The 16,641-nt window shown below is 49.4% G+C and overlaps 1 protein-coding gene across 3 annotated transcripts in view; it reads right to left on the bottom strand.

Annotated features, from left to right (window-relative positions):
• ANKRD35 (ankyrin repeat domain 35) overlaps nucleotides 1-16,641 on the bottom strand; it is a 74,865-nt gene that overhangs the window by 33,363 nt on the left and 24,861 nt on the right. For all 3 annotated transcript variants that reach the window (XM_015410849.1, XM_015410850.1, XM_015410851.1), the window contains one exon: nucleotides 7,431-7,495. In XM_015410849.1, coding sequence (XP_015266335.1) covers nucleotides 7,431-7,495 — 65 coding nt within the window. The remainder of the gene's footprint in view (nucleotides 1-7,430; nucleotides 7,496-16,641) is intronic.

Genomic DNA, 16,641 nt, shown 5'->3' with positions numbered 1-16,641 from the left:
GTTTCTGCTGTTGGGTGTGGCCTGTTATGCTAATGAGCTCCTGCTGGGCGTGGCCAACTCAGGAGCCAGCCGGAACTCCGTTCCTGTGCGTTCCTGCCCAAAAATAGCCCTGGATTTTGGCTTCTGTTCAAAGTTGGGAGAGATCCAATGCAGGTTTTTTCCCACAGTGTCAAGTTTCCCCGTGCCTGCACTTGTATTCCTCCGCTGTTTGCCCGTGTTTCCGCAGATGTTTCCGCAGTCCCAGGAGCAAAAACGCAGTTTGTTCCCTGTTCCTTTGCAGCATCAGACTTTCCTATTTCTGGGGATTCCCATGCTGCGCTGCAAGAGGGGTCAAACTGCGCTTTTGCTCCTGGGAGGGAGAAATCATCTGTGGAAACGAGGGAAAGCTGCGGATGAATAGAAGAGCAGGCGGGGGGGAAACTTGACATCGTGGAAAACGTCCCAGTTGCACTCATAGCCCCTATGAATGTCCTCCTTCCCCCCATATTTAGAAAGAACTATACTTATGTGCCTGTTTTCAAAGGCAATCATTGACTCTGCACCTCTCATTCGAATCCTGTTTTATGAGGCATCGTTAACTACAAAGAGGGGAGGTTGCTGGACCTCATTGCCTTGGAGGCACAGCTAACCAAGACATCGGCAAAATAAGCCGTCAAGCAGGAAACTCCTTGCCACCTCAAATTTTCGCAACACGCCCTTCCCCCCCCCCAAATTTTGTTCTCATCTCGGGATTTAACACCCCACCCAGCTCTTACCCTTCCCAGTCACCTCTGTGTCGAAACTACCCCCCACGGGTGTGTCTTGCAACATCACGGGGAAAACAACTAGACCCAGAGAAAGTTGCATGGGAGAACACGAGCAGGTCTTCCACACTCATAAGACTGTGGAGGGGCTGTGGCTTGATGGGTAGACCATATGCTTTGCACACAGAAGGTCCCAGGTTTGGTTCCAGGTCGCACCATTTAGAGTGTAATACTTAGCTAAGATTGTAGCTATTGTTTCAAGACGAGACGAGAGTGCTTTTGCACTGTGCCAAGTTTATGGTGTGTACCATCAAGCACAGCTGGCCACGCCTTCCATGGACTCACCTGCATATTATATTTTCCCTGGGGACATCCATTGTTTGACTTGAGAGCAGTGGAGTTCTGTGCTTCCCAGGTACAGGTGGCTTCAGTTCCGACCGGGAATACAGTGCATGGGGGAAAGGGAGCTTCAATCTTCCCTTGTGCCAGTTGCCTGGCCTGAAACAGTCCCAGGGAACCACTGGTTGCCCCATTAGGGGCTCCACATGTACTGAGGGCCTACACATTACATTTCCAAGTGGGGCAAGAAGCAACTCCCAGGGGCATCTCAGGTGAAGAAAATGGTATTGGGGGGTGGGGGGAGAAGAATCCTCTCGATGTGTGCCGTAGTCTCAGTACAAATTGGGACTGGATGCACTTGGAAATCACAGAACTCCAAAACATGTCTCTTGAGGGGACCCACAGACATCCCCAGGGGAAATGCAATGTGTTGTTGGGCCCTTTAAACTGAGTCATTGTTTTTGCTGTTCGGTCAGGGCCATCCCTTTCCAGCAGGCAAATCAGGCGGAGATTGATGGATTTCCTAGATCGACCCGGAAACCAAGGGGTATGTGTTACTCTAGAAATACCAATTGCTTTATGCGCATTAAGAAATAAGAAGAGCCCTGCTGGATCAGACCAGTGGTCCATCTAGTCCATCATCCTGCCTCGCACAGTGGTAGCCAAGTGAGCAGGCATAGACACTGGCGCTTCCTTAAGGAACAACACATCCCATGGTTCACCGAGGAGTTGTCTGCTAGTCAGGTTCATGCCGCTTAGTTACCAACCTCCTGGTGCAGCCTGGACTTCTACCAGAATTACAACTTATCTCCATAGTACAGACATCCATTGCTCTAGAGGAAATGGTTAGATAGATTCAAGTCCAGTAACACCAGAGGTCATTTCGGGGGGGAACGTGGGGGATCGCAGTTCCCCCGGGTGAGGTATGGGGGGCGGGGCACATGACGAAGCCCCGCCTTGCACTCCCGCCGGCCTTGCAGGTCCACCGCCAGGCCCCTCATGGGGCTCAGCAGTGGAGCTGCAAGGCCGGCGGCGGCCGGGACCGTTGGGGGCAGGGTGTGTGGCCTTATGACACACTTCTGGTGATGTCAGAGGGTGTGGCCTTATGACACTCTTCCGGTGATGTCAGGGTGTGTGGCAAATGCTAATGAGTTATGCTAATGAATTCCCCTAGCTCTTTTTCTATGAAACGACCCCTGAGTAACATCTTAGAAACCAACAAGATTTTTGGGGGGAACGAGCTTTCATGAGCTAAAGCTCCCATCCTCAGCTTTGACTCTTGAAAGTTCATACCCAAAAAAAACCTTGTTGGTGCGACTGGACTCAAATCTAGCTCTTCTACTGTGGACCAACATGGCTGCTGCCCTCTGAAACGACATGGAGGAAATGGCCTCTAGGAAATAATGACATCCTTGCTGAGCTCTTCCCCTTCTCTAAACTCCGCCCTCCACAGACACTGCATCCAAATCTCCAGGAAATTCCCAAACTGGAGTTGGCAACTGTATTCCCACTGATTCTGCCAGGTAAAACAGCCCCTTCTAGAGCAGCAGAGGAGGACTGACAGCTCTCTCTTCACGTATGCTGTTGCTATGAAACTTGGAACTGACTTTTGGCTTTCTCATTTCTTGACCAGCTGGATTCCGCAATGTAGGGGGAGGGGATTTCTGGTGCCCCAACAACTGAAGTAATCACCTTGTAAGAGAGAAGCCAGTGCTGGATGAGGCCAATGGCCCATCCAGTCCAACACTCTTGTCACACAGTGGCCAAAAATACCAGGTGCCATCAGGAGGTCCAGCAGTGGGGCCAGGACACTAGAAGCCCTTCCACTGTTGTCCCCCCCCCAAGCATCAAGAATACAGAGCATCACTTGCCCCAGAGCCCCTAGCTATCCCTTGTGGCTAATAGCCACCGATGGACCTCTGCTCCATATGTTTATCCAATTCCCTCTTGAAGCTGTCCATGCTTGTAGCCGCCGCCACCTCCTGTGGCAGTGAATTCCATGTGTTAATCACTCTTTGGGTGACGAAGTACTTCCTTTTATCCGTTCTAACCTGACTGCTCAGCAATTTAATTGAGTGCCCCACAAGTTCTTGTATTATGCTCCTGGCCGGGATAGACCAATGGCTGGACTCCATATAAGGCAGGAATGACCAGAATTCCCCAGTTGTGCATGTAAATGCCTTCTCATGTGCTCTCTTTTGGGATGATGTCCTATTAAAATTTGAATTGTTAATGTTGTTGTTCTGTAGGGACCAGCATCTTCCCTAGCATCTCTAGAAATTAAATCTCTTGAGTGGGGAATGGATGCACCTTCTCTGTCTCTAATACATACCATTAAGCAAACATGTATGACTATTAAGGCGCCTCCATCATTTCGAACACAGCCTGTCATTTGGTGAGGCTTATTCAGAACAATTACCAGATTGTAGGATAGTAACACCTTTCCAGAGTACCTTTACCCTAAAGAAGAAGTAAATGGGTACCTCAAGAAGCATGAGGCTAGAGCCTTTGGCAATCTGTAGTTCAGAGGGGAAGGTCAGACAACAATTCTTAGACTGAAAATAGTGGCAAAGAATGTTCCTGTTTTCTGTCCCTGTTTTCGTCTGTGACTTATGGGAAATTAGGTTTCCATCTTTCATTCCCCATGCCTTTACTCATTAGGGTGGGGCCAATTGATAGTAAGCATTGCAGGTGGGGGCATGTCTGTTTCGTTCATTGCACCACGCAGTGGAGTTGCAAGGACTTTAACAATCAAATAAAAAAGTAAATACAATTGCCCACAGAGCAAGATATCTCCATTTCCAACCGAGGTTTGCTGCTCATGTGTGAGTACAGACTAGATGGTTTACCAGACTGGCTCAGTCGCAAAAGCAAAACTAGGCACAAGACTTTGCTATGGATCTAAGGAACCCATGGCATGGCACCCATGGATGCCACACTGGGGATTGCTGCGACCCCTGGGAGACTGGTCGGGGTGGGACTTACCTAGCTCCATCCAGTGATGCCACTAGATCACTGCCCTCACCTGGATAGCCCAGGCTAGCCTGATCTCACCAGATCTTGGAAACTAAGCTGGGTCAGCCCTGACTAGGGGTCATTTTGTAGAAAAACAACAGCAAGAGCTCATTAGCATACCTAATAGGTTATTAGCATAAAAGCATAATAGCTAATGTTGCATATGCCACGCCCCCTGACATCACCGGAAGTGATGTCAGAAGGGAAAACAAAAAGGGGGGAGGCATCTTCAAAAGCTTCCCCTTCCCTTCCCCGGGGGGGGGGAGCAAAGAGAGAAAGGGTTTAAAGGCTTGTGCCTGCTCCTTGGCTGCCGAAGTGGTGTTCCGGCGCGCTCCGGCCCCAAATGACCCCTGGCCCTGACTAGTATTTGGAAGGGCAGCCTTCAAGGAATACCAGGGTCATGACGCAGAGGCAGGCAATGGCAAACCACCTCTGAAATGTCTCTTGCCTCAAAAACAAGTCTAGCTCACCACCTACTGGTGCATAATGCTAAAGAGCTAGAACTTCTGGCTGCCAGACAATCTTAGGATCTCCTGGATATACTACACACAATGCCATATGATAATTATTATTACTACATCACTTCCAGCTGTGTAATCAGATGTGATGTCAATGCATCATGGGATGCTCTAGGACAGCCGTGTCAAAAACAATGCCCGGGGACCCATCTAGGACTCTTATGCGGCCTGCGAGCAACTGTTGCAAGGGAGGGGGTGCTGGAGGGAGTGGGCGGAGTCACTCTATTGTGGCTTCAGCATGGCAGAAGAGCCTCATCTGCAGCAGTCAAGCACTGTGGGGACATCTGCCCAGTGCTGCACTGCTGCCTCTCCAGTCCGCCTATGTGGGTTTTCCTCTGCACTCCATAGAGGATGGTACAGAATTGTTTTCTGTTGCTTCAGAAGGTCGGACCAGAACCAACAGGTTGAAATTAAATCAGAAGAGTTTTCGGCTAAACATTAGGAAGAACTGAGCGGTTCCTCAGTGGAATAGGCTTCCTCGGGAGGTGGTGGGTTCTCCTTTTTTGGAGGTTTTCAGACAGAGGCTAGATGGCCATCTGACAGCAATGCTGATTCTGTGATCATGAGAGGGAGGGCAGGAAGGGTTGCCTCAGTGCTTAGTTCTTGTGGCCCTTTCTTACACAACGAGGGAAATGTTGATTGCCACTTTGGGGTCAGGAAGCAATTTTTCCCCAGGCCAGTTTGGTCGGAGATCCTGGAGGTTTTTTGTCATCTTCTGGGTGTGGAACAGAGGTCACTGGAGGTGTGGAGGAGGAGGAGGTATTTGTGAATTTCCTGCCTTGTGCAGGGGTTGGACTAGTTGACCCTGGCGGTCCCTTCCAACTCTATGATTCAATGATTCTAGGAGATGGAGCCAACCAAAAAATGTCAGGAAGTCAGGTGATTTATAACTCTAATAGTAACTCTTCAACATTTCAGGCCGAAGTTCAGCTTAACAGGACACCTTTCTAAATGAACACATTGTTTTAACCTAGCCTTACTTCTAAAATTCTGACAATTAAATTTAATGCCTTTCAAATTTTAAATAGATGGTATCTTACACCCGCATGGATTTCTCAATATCATAAAAACATTTTGGAAGAGCTTATATGGAGATTATTTACATCATTTTTGGAGTTGCCCTGTGGTTAAGAAATTCTGGAATCAGGTACTTCCACAAATAGAAGAAATCTTGGGTACAACCATTTCTCGACAACCTGAAGTAATCCTTCTAGAAATAGGCCAACTGAGTAACTTATATAAATCTAAACCATGATAGCAACTCTATTGTTGATTGCTAAGATGGAAATAGCAAGGAAATGGAGAAAAGCAACGGGCCCCTCTTTAACGGACTGGTACAATGGTGTATGGGCTCATTTTGTTTTAGGAAAAATCTGCACTGCCAATCAGATCACCGGTAGCCAATCAGAAGTCCCTCTGGCCAAAAGCCCCACTTGCCTCTGCTCACTTTCTAAAAACACCATATTGGGACCAGTGTTCCCTCTAAGCTGAGTTAGTGTGAGCTAGCTCACAGTTTTTCAGCCTCCGGCTCACACATTTTTGTCTTTGTTCAGGAAGGAGGGCCCCAGAGCAAACTAATTTATGTAGTAGCCAAATTGCTCGCTCACAGCTTTTATGCCAGTAGCTCACAAAGTAGAATTTTTGCTCACAAGCCTCCTCAGCTTAGAGGGAACATTGATTGGGACCCCTGCTCTGGGATTTGCCTGAAACTCTATGGTAAAAGTGAATCCTAGAACATCCCATGATGTAGTAACATCACTTCTGGCTACACAGCCAGAAGTAACAGTGTGGCATTGTGGAATGCCATTTTGCTCCGCCATATCCCCCCACTGCCCCCTTGAGTACTGATAGGGGAGCCCTAGTGACAGTTCCGCTAGTAGAGTGCAAATGGCAGCCCTGATCACTGCCTTGTCTGCTGCATATTGCATTCATTTCAGGGCTCTTTTTGTAGAAGAAGCCCAGCAGGAACTCATTAGCATAATAGGCCACACCCAACAGCAGAAACTCATTAGCATATTAGACCACACCCCTGATAGCACATCATATTAACATATTAGGCCACACCCCCATGTTGCCAGAAGTGTGGTCATCCAGCCACACCCACCTTTTGCTTCTTATTTTGTTTACCTTGTTGTCAAAACCCAGGGCTTTTTTTGTAGCAGGAACCCTTTGCATGTTAGGCCAGACACCCCAATGTAGCCAATCCTAATAAGTTTCTGCTGTTGGGTGTGGCCTCTTAATGAGTTCCTGCTGGGTGTGGCCAACTTGGGAGCCAGCCGGAACTCCGTTCCTGTGCGTTCCTGCCCAAAAATAGCCCTGCATTTACTCTGCCGTAGCCTGTCCTGCACTGTTTTTAAAAGCCAATGAGGTGCTTGTTCTTTAGTCAAAGATACTCTAGAAAAATATACTTCTCCTATAAACACCATTCTGAGCCCGCTCTGCGAGGAGCATCGTATAGAAGCTTAATAAGTAAGTAAACAAATAAATCTGTTATCAGCTCAAAACGAAGCACACAGTGAAATGGCAAGCAAGAAGGATGCTTTCCCACTCAGAGCCTGAAATCCTGGGGAAGGGGCTGAACCCTGAAGAACGGCAATGTTACTGAATCATCCAGACAGGCACAACCATAGACCATCTCGCCACCCTTGTGACCCATCAAGTCCTTCGCACATCCTCAGTGGCACCCTTCTCTTTATTTCCCGCATTCCAGAGGGGAACCACCAGCACTGAAAACAGGCCCAGAAGCAGGGGATGAAGCTTGAAACAAATGAAGGCCTGGGAGGCTTTGACAGGAAGGAAGAGCAGTCTCTGTTACCTGCAGAAGGACTTTCACACACTGAGGCTGGCAAGCGATGGTAGCCAAATGTAAAGCTGTACTGCCTGAGGGGGGAAAAACAAAATGGAAATTATCACACAGTGTGTATCAAACCCCTTCCTGTGGGGCATCCTGTGGGTATTCTGATTTGGAAACAGGTAACTTTTTCCTCGATGTCTCAAGCGCACGAGATGGTCATAGACATTTAACATGTATTTTAAACAGAAGTGTTGGGCAGGGAATTTAGGGCTGCCAAGTGGGGGCGGGGAAATCCCCACTTTGGAGGCCCGATTTCCGCTGCCGCGGAATTGGGCCCCGGGGGGAACTCCGCCCCCCGAAGCGCAGTGTGGCCAGCCACGTCGCTCACGTTGGGGGCGTGGCCCAGATGGTTTTCCCTCCGACGATCTGGGCCACGCCCTTAACGTGAGCGACGTAGCACGTCACTTCCTGTGACGTGCTGGCGGCGCGCGCGCACCGCCGAAGAGCTCCCGGAGCCCAGCGAGGCTCCCCTGCCACCAAGGTAAGAAGACTTGGCAACCCTAATCGTGGCCCCGCCCCCAGCGTGCGACGTCACTTCCGGTGACGCGCACGCCGGGGAGGGGTTTCCCCCGGGCCCCGATTCCCCGGCGTCGGGAAACGGAGCCTCCGGGGTGGGGTATTTCCGCCCTACCGGGGGAGTTGGCAGCCCTATCTCCTGCCTCCTCCTGGCTGAATGAAAGCCGGAAGCGGGGGGTGGGGCTTCATCATGTGCCCCACCCCCCTGTACCTCACCCGGGGGAACTGCGTTCCCCCCCGAAATGACCTCTGATCCTACTACTTATTGACCACAACAGAATTCTAATCTGCACTGGAAGCCTGTTCCAAAAGTAGGGTTGCCCGTGCCAGGTTGGGAGATACCTGGAGATTTGGGGGTTGGAGCCCGAGGAGGGCAGAGTTTGAGAAGAGGAGGGACTTCAGTGAAGCATAATGCCATAGGGTCTGTTAAGTACGAGACTCAACACAGCTAGTGAACAGTGAATCAGCTTTATTAACAAAGTCAGAAGAAATCAGAACAAGACAAAAACATAGAGCAACAGGCTCTCTTTTAAACAGTACGGGCTTGGGAGGCCACGCCCACATGTCAGCTAACAACCAATAACTATTTACAGATAAGGTCCAATCAGAGTGCTTCCCACCAGAACATTGCGCAGCTCTGATTGGTCTATTTACAATCCTGATTCAGACTCAAGCTTTACATAGTTTTCACTACATAACAGGGTCCAACTTCCAAAGCGGCCATTCTCTCCAGGTGAGCTGATCAGCTCTAATCAATGCTCCCTCTAAGCTGTGGCGTCTTGTGAGCAAAAATTCTACTTTGTGAGCTACTGGCATTAAAGCTGTGAGCGAGCGATTTGGCTGCAGCGATTTTGGCCTGAGCTAAGACAAGAATGTGTGAGCCAGAAGGTAAAAAACCTGTGAGCTAGCTCACACTAATTCAGCTTAGAGGGAACATTGGTTGTAATCTCAGGAGATCTCCAGCCACCACCTGGAGACTGACATCCCTATCCAAAGGGTTAGCTGCTGCAGAAAAAACAGAAAGCAGTCATGTTGCCCTTTAAAGACTAATCGATTGGGGCACACCTGGCAGGCCTTGACAACACCCTCCAACATTACACAGACAGACAAATACTTGTAACGCTCCACTTCTTACACACTCCTGCAGGCTGTAGGCTTCCTTCTTATACGGTGGTGTATTTATTTACTTTGCAATGGCCTGTCCTTTGTGAACTGGAAAGTCAAGAAAGTGATTTTGATACATTAGGAAGGCATTGTCGCCGTCAGATGCGTTCTCAAAAGTTCAAAATGGAACTCAGCAGCTGTTCTTATAAGTGATGCCGGGCTATACAGTGCATGACCCTTCAGTGGCCGTGCCTCTCTGTGTGTTTACACTGTGCTAGTGAAAAAAAGTATCCACTCTCTCCTACTTGCATGTTTAAGTCCTACAGACGCTGCATATAGAGTTGAACCCTGAAGAATGGTAATGTGAACAACTCATGCTCACAAAACTTTAACAAGGCATTCTTCAAAAGTCCAAAATAGGAGCAGTTAATTGAGCAGGCACTGAGCTCAGGAAACTGGGGTTGTCCCTGGCAAATAGGATCCACAGAAGTGCATAGGTCTCCTGAAACGTATATATATATTTTTAATGACCTAGAGCCAGCTTAGGCCTGTGACACCCCACGCCAATGTTCCCTCTAAGCTGTGGAGTCTTGTGAGCAAAAATTCTATTTTGTGAGCTACTAGCATTAAAGTTGTGAGCGAGTGGTTTGGCTACTGCATAAATTAGTTTGTTCTGGAGCCTTCCTTACTGAGCTAAGATAAAAATGTGTGAGCTGGAGGCTAAAAAGCTGTGAGATAGCTCACACTGACTCAGCTTAGAGGGAACACTGCCCCACGCCTTGCGAAACATAGCCCACCTGTCATATATGGCACCCCCCTCCCCCAAAAAAAGCCTTGATCAATTTGCTGTTTTGGTTGCTTCCCTTGAACTGCAAAATGGTAGGGGGTGGGATGTGTTCGACAGGCACTTGAGCGGCTCTGTTTGGCTTAGCACCACTTCAGCTGTGTGAGACTGTTCTGACTGACCAGTGTGAATCAATATATAAAATTCCTTCTTTCCGATACCTCGTTATCCTCCCTGTTTCAGCTCTTCCCTGGTCCACAACCTCTGTACTGGTACAGTTCTCTAATTAACATAACAGTTTTTAGGCCTTCTAAGCATGTCACCTAGTGCAGTAGACATTAGGGATGCCAGTCTCCAGGTGGGGCCTGGGGATCTCCTGGAATTGCAGTTCATTTCCAGACTAGAGAAATCAGTTCCCTTGGAGAAAATGGATGTTTTGGAGGGTGGACTTCATATCATACCTCACTGAGATCCTTATCCTTCCCAGGCTGCACCCCCAAATCTCTAGGAATTTCCCAGTCTGGACCTGGCAACCCTAAGCTCTCCCATCCCTCACTGGTGGCCAGGGGAAACCTGGCAACCCTAGTAGACTACAGGCCAAACCTCGAATCCCACCTTCGTCGCCAGTATTAAATGCTGGGTTCAAGACGCATTGCAATGAACACTTCTACTTTATTAAGTGATTTCAGGAACAAGACTGAAACCCCAGGGCAAAAGCCCTGTTTAAATAGAATGCAATAAACCACACCCAAACGCACCCTACTCCCAACTATAGGCTATTTACATGACAGAGGTTTCTCACTGGTCACTTACAGAGTCCTTGTGGGCTATTGTTCTAGCGCTCCAAGCTCAGCCACTCTCTGGTATATAGTCCTGATACATAACACCAGATATTACATTTTTGGTGACCTGTGTCTGGGTTCCCCAGCAGCTGCTGGGAATGACATTTAAAGATTACGGAGAGACTTTTTCCGCTTGGAATTATGGCAGAGAGGGTTTCAGTTTCTTCAAAATGGCATGGGGAGAGGCGGCAGCCCTTCTGTACCACAGTTCCAAGCAGAAAAGTTCTCTCTCCGATCTTCAACATGACATTCGCCCCTCCCTACAACAGTTCCCAGTAGAAAAGGTCTCGCTCCGATCTTCAACATGACATTTGCTGCCGCTGCTGCCTGGCTGCAGGGAACACAGTTCGGTCAAGGGAACCCAGACTCAACTAACCCCAAAACCAGAGGTCATTTCGGGGGGGATCGCGGGGGATCACAGTTCCCCCGGGTGAGGTATGGGGGGCGGGGCACATGACAAAGCTGCTTCCGGCTGCCCCGCTTCCGGCCCCCATTCAGCCAGGAGGAGGCAGGAGAAGAGGGAGGGTAAGTTGCTTCCTCCCTGCCTCTCCCCACCCCTGCCTGCCTAGGGCCAGGGAGGGCCTTCGCGGGGCTTCCTTGCACTCCCGCCGGCCTTGCAGGTCCACCGCCGGGCCCCTCATGGGGCTTGGCAGTGGAGCTGCAAGGCCGCCGCCGGCGTCCGGGACCGTTGGGGGCGGGGTGTGTGGCCTTATGACACACTTCCAGTGATGTCAGGGGGTGTGGCCTTATGACACACTTCCGGTGATGTCAGGGGGTGTAGCATATGCTAATGAGTTATGCCAATGAGTCCCCCTAGCTCTTTTTCTACGAAACGACCCCTGCCCAAAACGTGACATCAACTTTGGCCTTTGTGCTGTATGTTGAGACACAGGAAAAAGGAACCCGGCAAGTTGGAGGAGGATTACTGTGCATATTTATGTTTAAGCTATTTACTTCTGTAAGTAGCTCACATGGGAATCTTTCATGTGAGTTAATATATTATTTATGCTGTGGTTTCGGATCACTGGCTGTGACAGTGTGGGTGTTTCCCATCCTGACTGTGTGGGTAGCTGAGCTCGCCCTTGAGGAAATATTTCATTCAGATTTGGAGGCAGCAGGAACTCAAAATGATAAAGTACAGTTTTGTCTGTGAGAGGGGGTAATTGGATATTATTTCCTGCCCAGGTACAGCTGATCAGGATAAGAAGGCTTCTAAGGCCATGAAATCTAGTAGCTGGAAGTTCCACAGTCTGTGCTGTGAGGGATAATACACCCTGTATTTCTGCAAGAGCTGGCAAGATTCTGTTTGTGCTATATATGGCTGACTGCTGCATGGGATATCTGAGAAACTCCAGCAAGCCAAAAAGGTGACTGAGTTAAGCTACCCTGTCAAAGACCTTTAAGGCTCTACCTCTTTTGAAAAACTATTAGAAGAAGAGGAGAAGAGGAGACTGGATTTATACCCCGCTCCTCACTACCCGAAGGAGTCTCAGAGTGGCTTCCAATCTCCTTTCCCTTCCCCTCCCCACAACAGACACCCTGTGAGGTAGGTGGGGCTGAGAGAGCTCTTATAAAGACTGCCCTTGAGAGAACAGCTCTGAAAGAACTTATGACTGACCCAAGGTCACACCAGCAGTTGCATGTAGAGGAGTGGGAATCAAACCCTGGTTCTCCCAAATTAGAGTCTGTGCTCTTAACCACTACACCAAGGTTGGTTTATGTTTGGTTAATGCCATGTATCAATAGGTAGCAAGGCCTGGATTTCACAGACATTGAGCCTTAATCAAAATACTACAATCGCAAAATATCAGCAGCATAAAAACCAACAGACTCTGTGACATCAGAGCAGCTCAGCCAATGGCTAGAACTGTGTAATGTATCAAGATGGCCACAGTCACATGGGCCTGGCCATGCGGTCAAGCTAACCTTCAGACCATCAGTCCGAGCACAATAGCCAGCTTGGATCCTAGCGCGGGCCAATAGGTTCATGCGGATCTGGAACAAGGACCTATCGAAACTCGAGCTTGTAAACAGAACGGATCACGGGTAGCAGGGGTGTGTTGGGTGTGAGCGGGGAACCGCATATAAGCCGGCCTCAGATCGGCTAGTTTATCTTCCATTTTCCAATGCAACCAATAAACGTGAGCTGTTTTCACTATGCTATGCCTGGAACCTCAATACTTTTCACTGGCGACAAGGATGGGATCCAGATGAGTGAGCCAGCCATACTCCAAAGCCAGACCTGCAACGAGCATCAATCAACTGGACACCGTGCACCACGCCGCTTCCCAGCAGCAGAGCACTGCGCCCCGTTCCTCTGATCAACGCTCCCCGCATTGTCCCAGAGTCCTGGCTGCTGCCTCTGGAGCCATCGTAGATTTCGACCACATGCATCCCGAGTTCTGGGAAGCATGGGTGGACAAGCTGACCAACCACCTCGACTTCCATGACATCACCAACGCCGGTAAGAAGAGGGCCCTGCTAGTGAGCTCAGGTTGGGTGACCACCATCCGTCTGGTCAAAGGGCTCATCGCTCCGGTGAAGCTGGAGGACAAAACGTATGATGACCTACTAAAAATCTTGAATGGCTACTTCGTGCCAAAACCCACAAAGATGACAAAACATATGGACTTATGGGCACGTACGCAAAAGTCTGGGGAAGCCGCCACCGTTTACATGGCAGAGCTACGACAGCTAGCCATGGATTGCGAGCTGCCAGGGGTCGAAGAGATCATCCTCACACAGTTCATCTGGGGCCTCCGTGACCCCAAACTAAGGAGGAAGCTCATGGGAACCGCCAAGCTGACAGCCGAGACCACACTGCAGACAGCCAACACATTCGAAAAGTTGCGTCGGGATTGACCGCCATCAGCAGCGTCACACCAGATGTCCCCCGCAATGGACCCAAGCTCCTCAGACGAGGAAGATGTGATACAAGTCTGGCGGCCCGCTCGACACAACTCCTGTCCTCCACCGTCCGGGACAGCCTCCAGTTCACCAGCAACCTGTGCAAGCTGTGGAGAGGCGCACGAAAGACGGTTCTGTTGGTTCCGGGATGCCGTTTGTCGCTCCTGTGGAAAGCAGAGCCACATCGCCCGCGCCTGCAGGTCCAAGGGAAGCCAACCGCATCTTGTCCTGGATTATGGACTGGGTGGGGAGGGGCTGGCCCGCAGGTCAAGTGGGCCTAGAATTTGCTGCATATACATCCAGACGGGATGAACTGTTGGCACATAAAGGGTGCCTCCTGTGGGGAAGTAGAGTGGTGATTCCCTACCCCCTGCAAATGCTCGTGCTAGAGGCGCTGCACAAAACCCACCCGGGGATCGTGCGCATGAAAGCCTTAGCGCGCAGCTACGTGTGGTGGCTAGGGATGGACGGGGAAATAGAGGGACGGGTTAAACACTGTCAACCCTGCCAAGAAACGAGACCAGCCATGGGAACCCTCACCCAAGCCCTGGGCTCGCCTGCACGTGGATTTTGCAGGCCTGTTCCAGGGACAGACATTTTTCATTCTAGTAGATGCATACTCTAAATGGCTGGAGATACTCCCTGTCGCATCTACGTCATCCAGAGCTGCAATCAAGGACATGTGGAAAATATTTAGTATATATGGAATCCCCAACACTCTGGTGTCGGACAATGGAACTGCGTTCACGTCTGCTGAGTTTCTGGAGTTCATACAGTACTATGGAATTCGGCATGTCCGTTCTGCACCATTTCACCCAGCCACTAACAGCCAGACGGAACAAATGGTGCGCACAACCAAAGAATCGCTCCGCAGGGTCATGCAGGGCAAATGGGACTAGCGGCTAGCGACGTTCCTGTTCAGACAATGGACTACACCACACTCCGCCACAGGTCGTTGTCCCGCTGAACTCCTGATGGGCCGGCACTTGACAACCTGGCTGGACCGCTTACATCCAGACCAGGCCCCCGACCACAGCCCAGGCCTGGTCCAACGAAGAAGCACCGCGAGAATTCTTTCCAGAGGATCCAGTATACGCTTGGAACTATGGCAGAGGACAACCTTGGGTGCCAGCCCGAGTGGTAGGGGTGACAGGACCTCTCTCTTACGAGGTCGCTACAGAAGAGGGCCAGCACCTATGGAGGCATGTAGACCAACTCCGCCGCCATCTGCTACCTTGCGATGACCAGAGGGCCACAAACAAAGAGGACAGCAAAGTGGAACTGCAGCCCGAGGAACAAGCGTATGTACCAGCAGAACTAGATGTGCCAATGGTTCCAGCCCCAGGCCCCACTCCAACGCTGAACCCCGAACAGACATCCACCACCGGGACATCGCCAACCACCATGACAGTGCCAGCAGCATCAAGCAATGAACCAGGGGCTCCCCCGATGGAGCTCCACCGATCAACGAGAGAACACCGGATGCCAGAGTACTTGCGGGACTATGTATGTTAGTAATTTGGAACTATGGGGAGAGGGGTGTAATGTATCAAGATGGCCACAACCACGTGGGCCTTGCCATGCGGTCAAGCTAACCTTCAGACCATCGGTCCGAGAACAATAGCCAGCTCGGATCCTAGCGCAGGCCAATAGGTTCGCGCGGATCCAGAACAAGCACCTATTGAAATTCGAGCTTATAAATAGAACAAATCACGGATAGCAGGGGTGTGTTGGGTGTGAGCGGGGAACCTTGGACCGGCTAGTTTATCTTCCGTATTCCAATGTAACCCATAAAATTTAGCTGTTTTCACCATGCTATACCTGGAACCTCAATACTTTTCAAAGTGATAAACTGTTAGCCTATGAGGAGCTACAGGGGCAAAAAATCTCTGTGCTCCATTCTTCCATCCTCCCCTGTCAAAGTCCACATTGTTTAAAAACTTGGACATAGGAGCATATTTTTAGAAGCTAAACAAATTTATTCTAATGCATTTAATTTGAATTTCCTGAATCGAGAATATGACATGGGAAAAACAGATCACATGATGGGAGTCGCAGCCTAGGATTGGCCTTGTTGGATCAGGGGAATGCAGTAGACATAGTTTATCTTGATTTCAGTACGGCTTTGATAAGGTTCCACATAATACTTTTGTTGACAAGTTGTTAAAATGTGGTTTGGATCCTATTACTGTTAGGTAGATCTGTAACTGGTTGACAGATCGCACCCAAAGAGTGCTTGTTAATGATTCGTCATCCTCTTGGAGAGGAGTGACAAATGGAGTGCGTCAGGGATCTGTCCTGTTCAAAATTTTTATAAATGATGTGGATGAAGGAATAGAGAGAATGCTTATTAAATTTGCAGATGATACTAATTTGGGAGGGATAGGTAGCAAATCAGTCAATCCTAAAAGATCAAATCAGTCAATCCTAAAAGAAATCAATCCTGACTGTTCCCTGGAAGGCCAGATACTGAAACTGAAACTCAAATACTTTGGCCACTGTTGTGTATGTAATATAATGTGTGAAGGTATTGAACTTGAGTCTGACTAAGGTATCGTAAAACGACCTATCAGAACAAAGGTAGTTCTGGAGGGAAGCAAAGTGATTGGTCTTTATGTACAGTTTATGATTGGTTACTATCTGACATGTGGGCGTGGCTTTCCAAGCCCGGACAGTTGAAAAAGGAGCCTGTTACTCCATTGTTTGTCTCGTTCTGGTTCTTCTGACTTTTGTGTTCAATAAAGTTGTTATCACTGTTCACAGTGCTGCCTCGAGTCTCGTACCTAACAAACTATGGAGCAACAGGCTCCTTTTTCAACACACTACCCATCTGCTGTCCTTGTTGAAGTGGAGAGAAATGCCATGGATGAAATGAACTGTGCCTGGAACTGTCTTTACTTTGGCTTTATGCATCAGGCCTCAGAGATCAGGGAAGAATTAAAATGTCCAGACAGGGACATCCTTTCTAATTGGGGAGGGTGTGTGTGTGTGTGTGGAGGGGACACATGTTGAAGATCTT

Source organism: Gekko japonicus, unplaced genomic scaffold, assembly GCF_001447785.1.
Source record: "Gekko japonicus isolate JY-2015 unplaced genomic scaffold, Gekko_japonicus_V1.1 scaffold42, whole genome shotgun sequence".
Classification (NCBI taxonomy): domain Eukaryota; kingdom Metazoa; phylum Chordata; class Lepidosauria; order Squamata; family Gekkonidae; genus Gekko; species Gekko japonicus.
The sequence above is the reverse complement of the archived record's forward strand: the minus strand, read 5'-3'. Positions and strand labels throughout refer to the sequence as shown.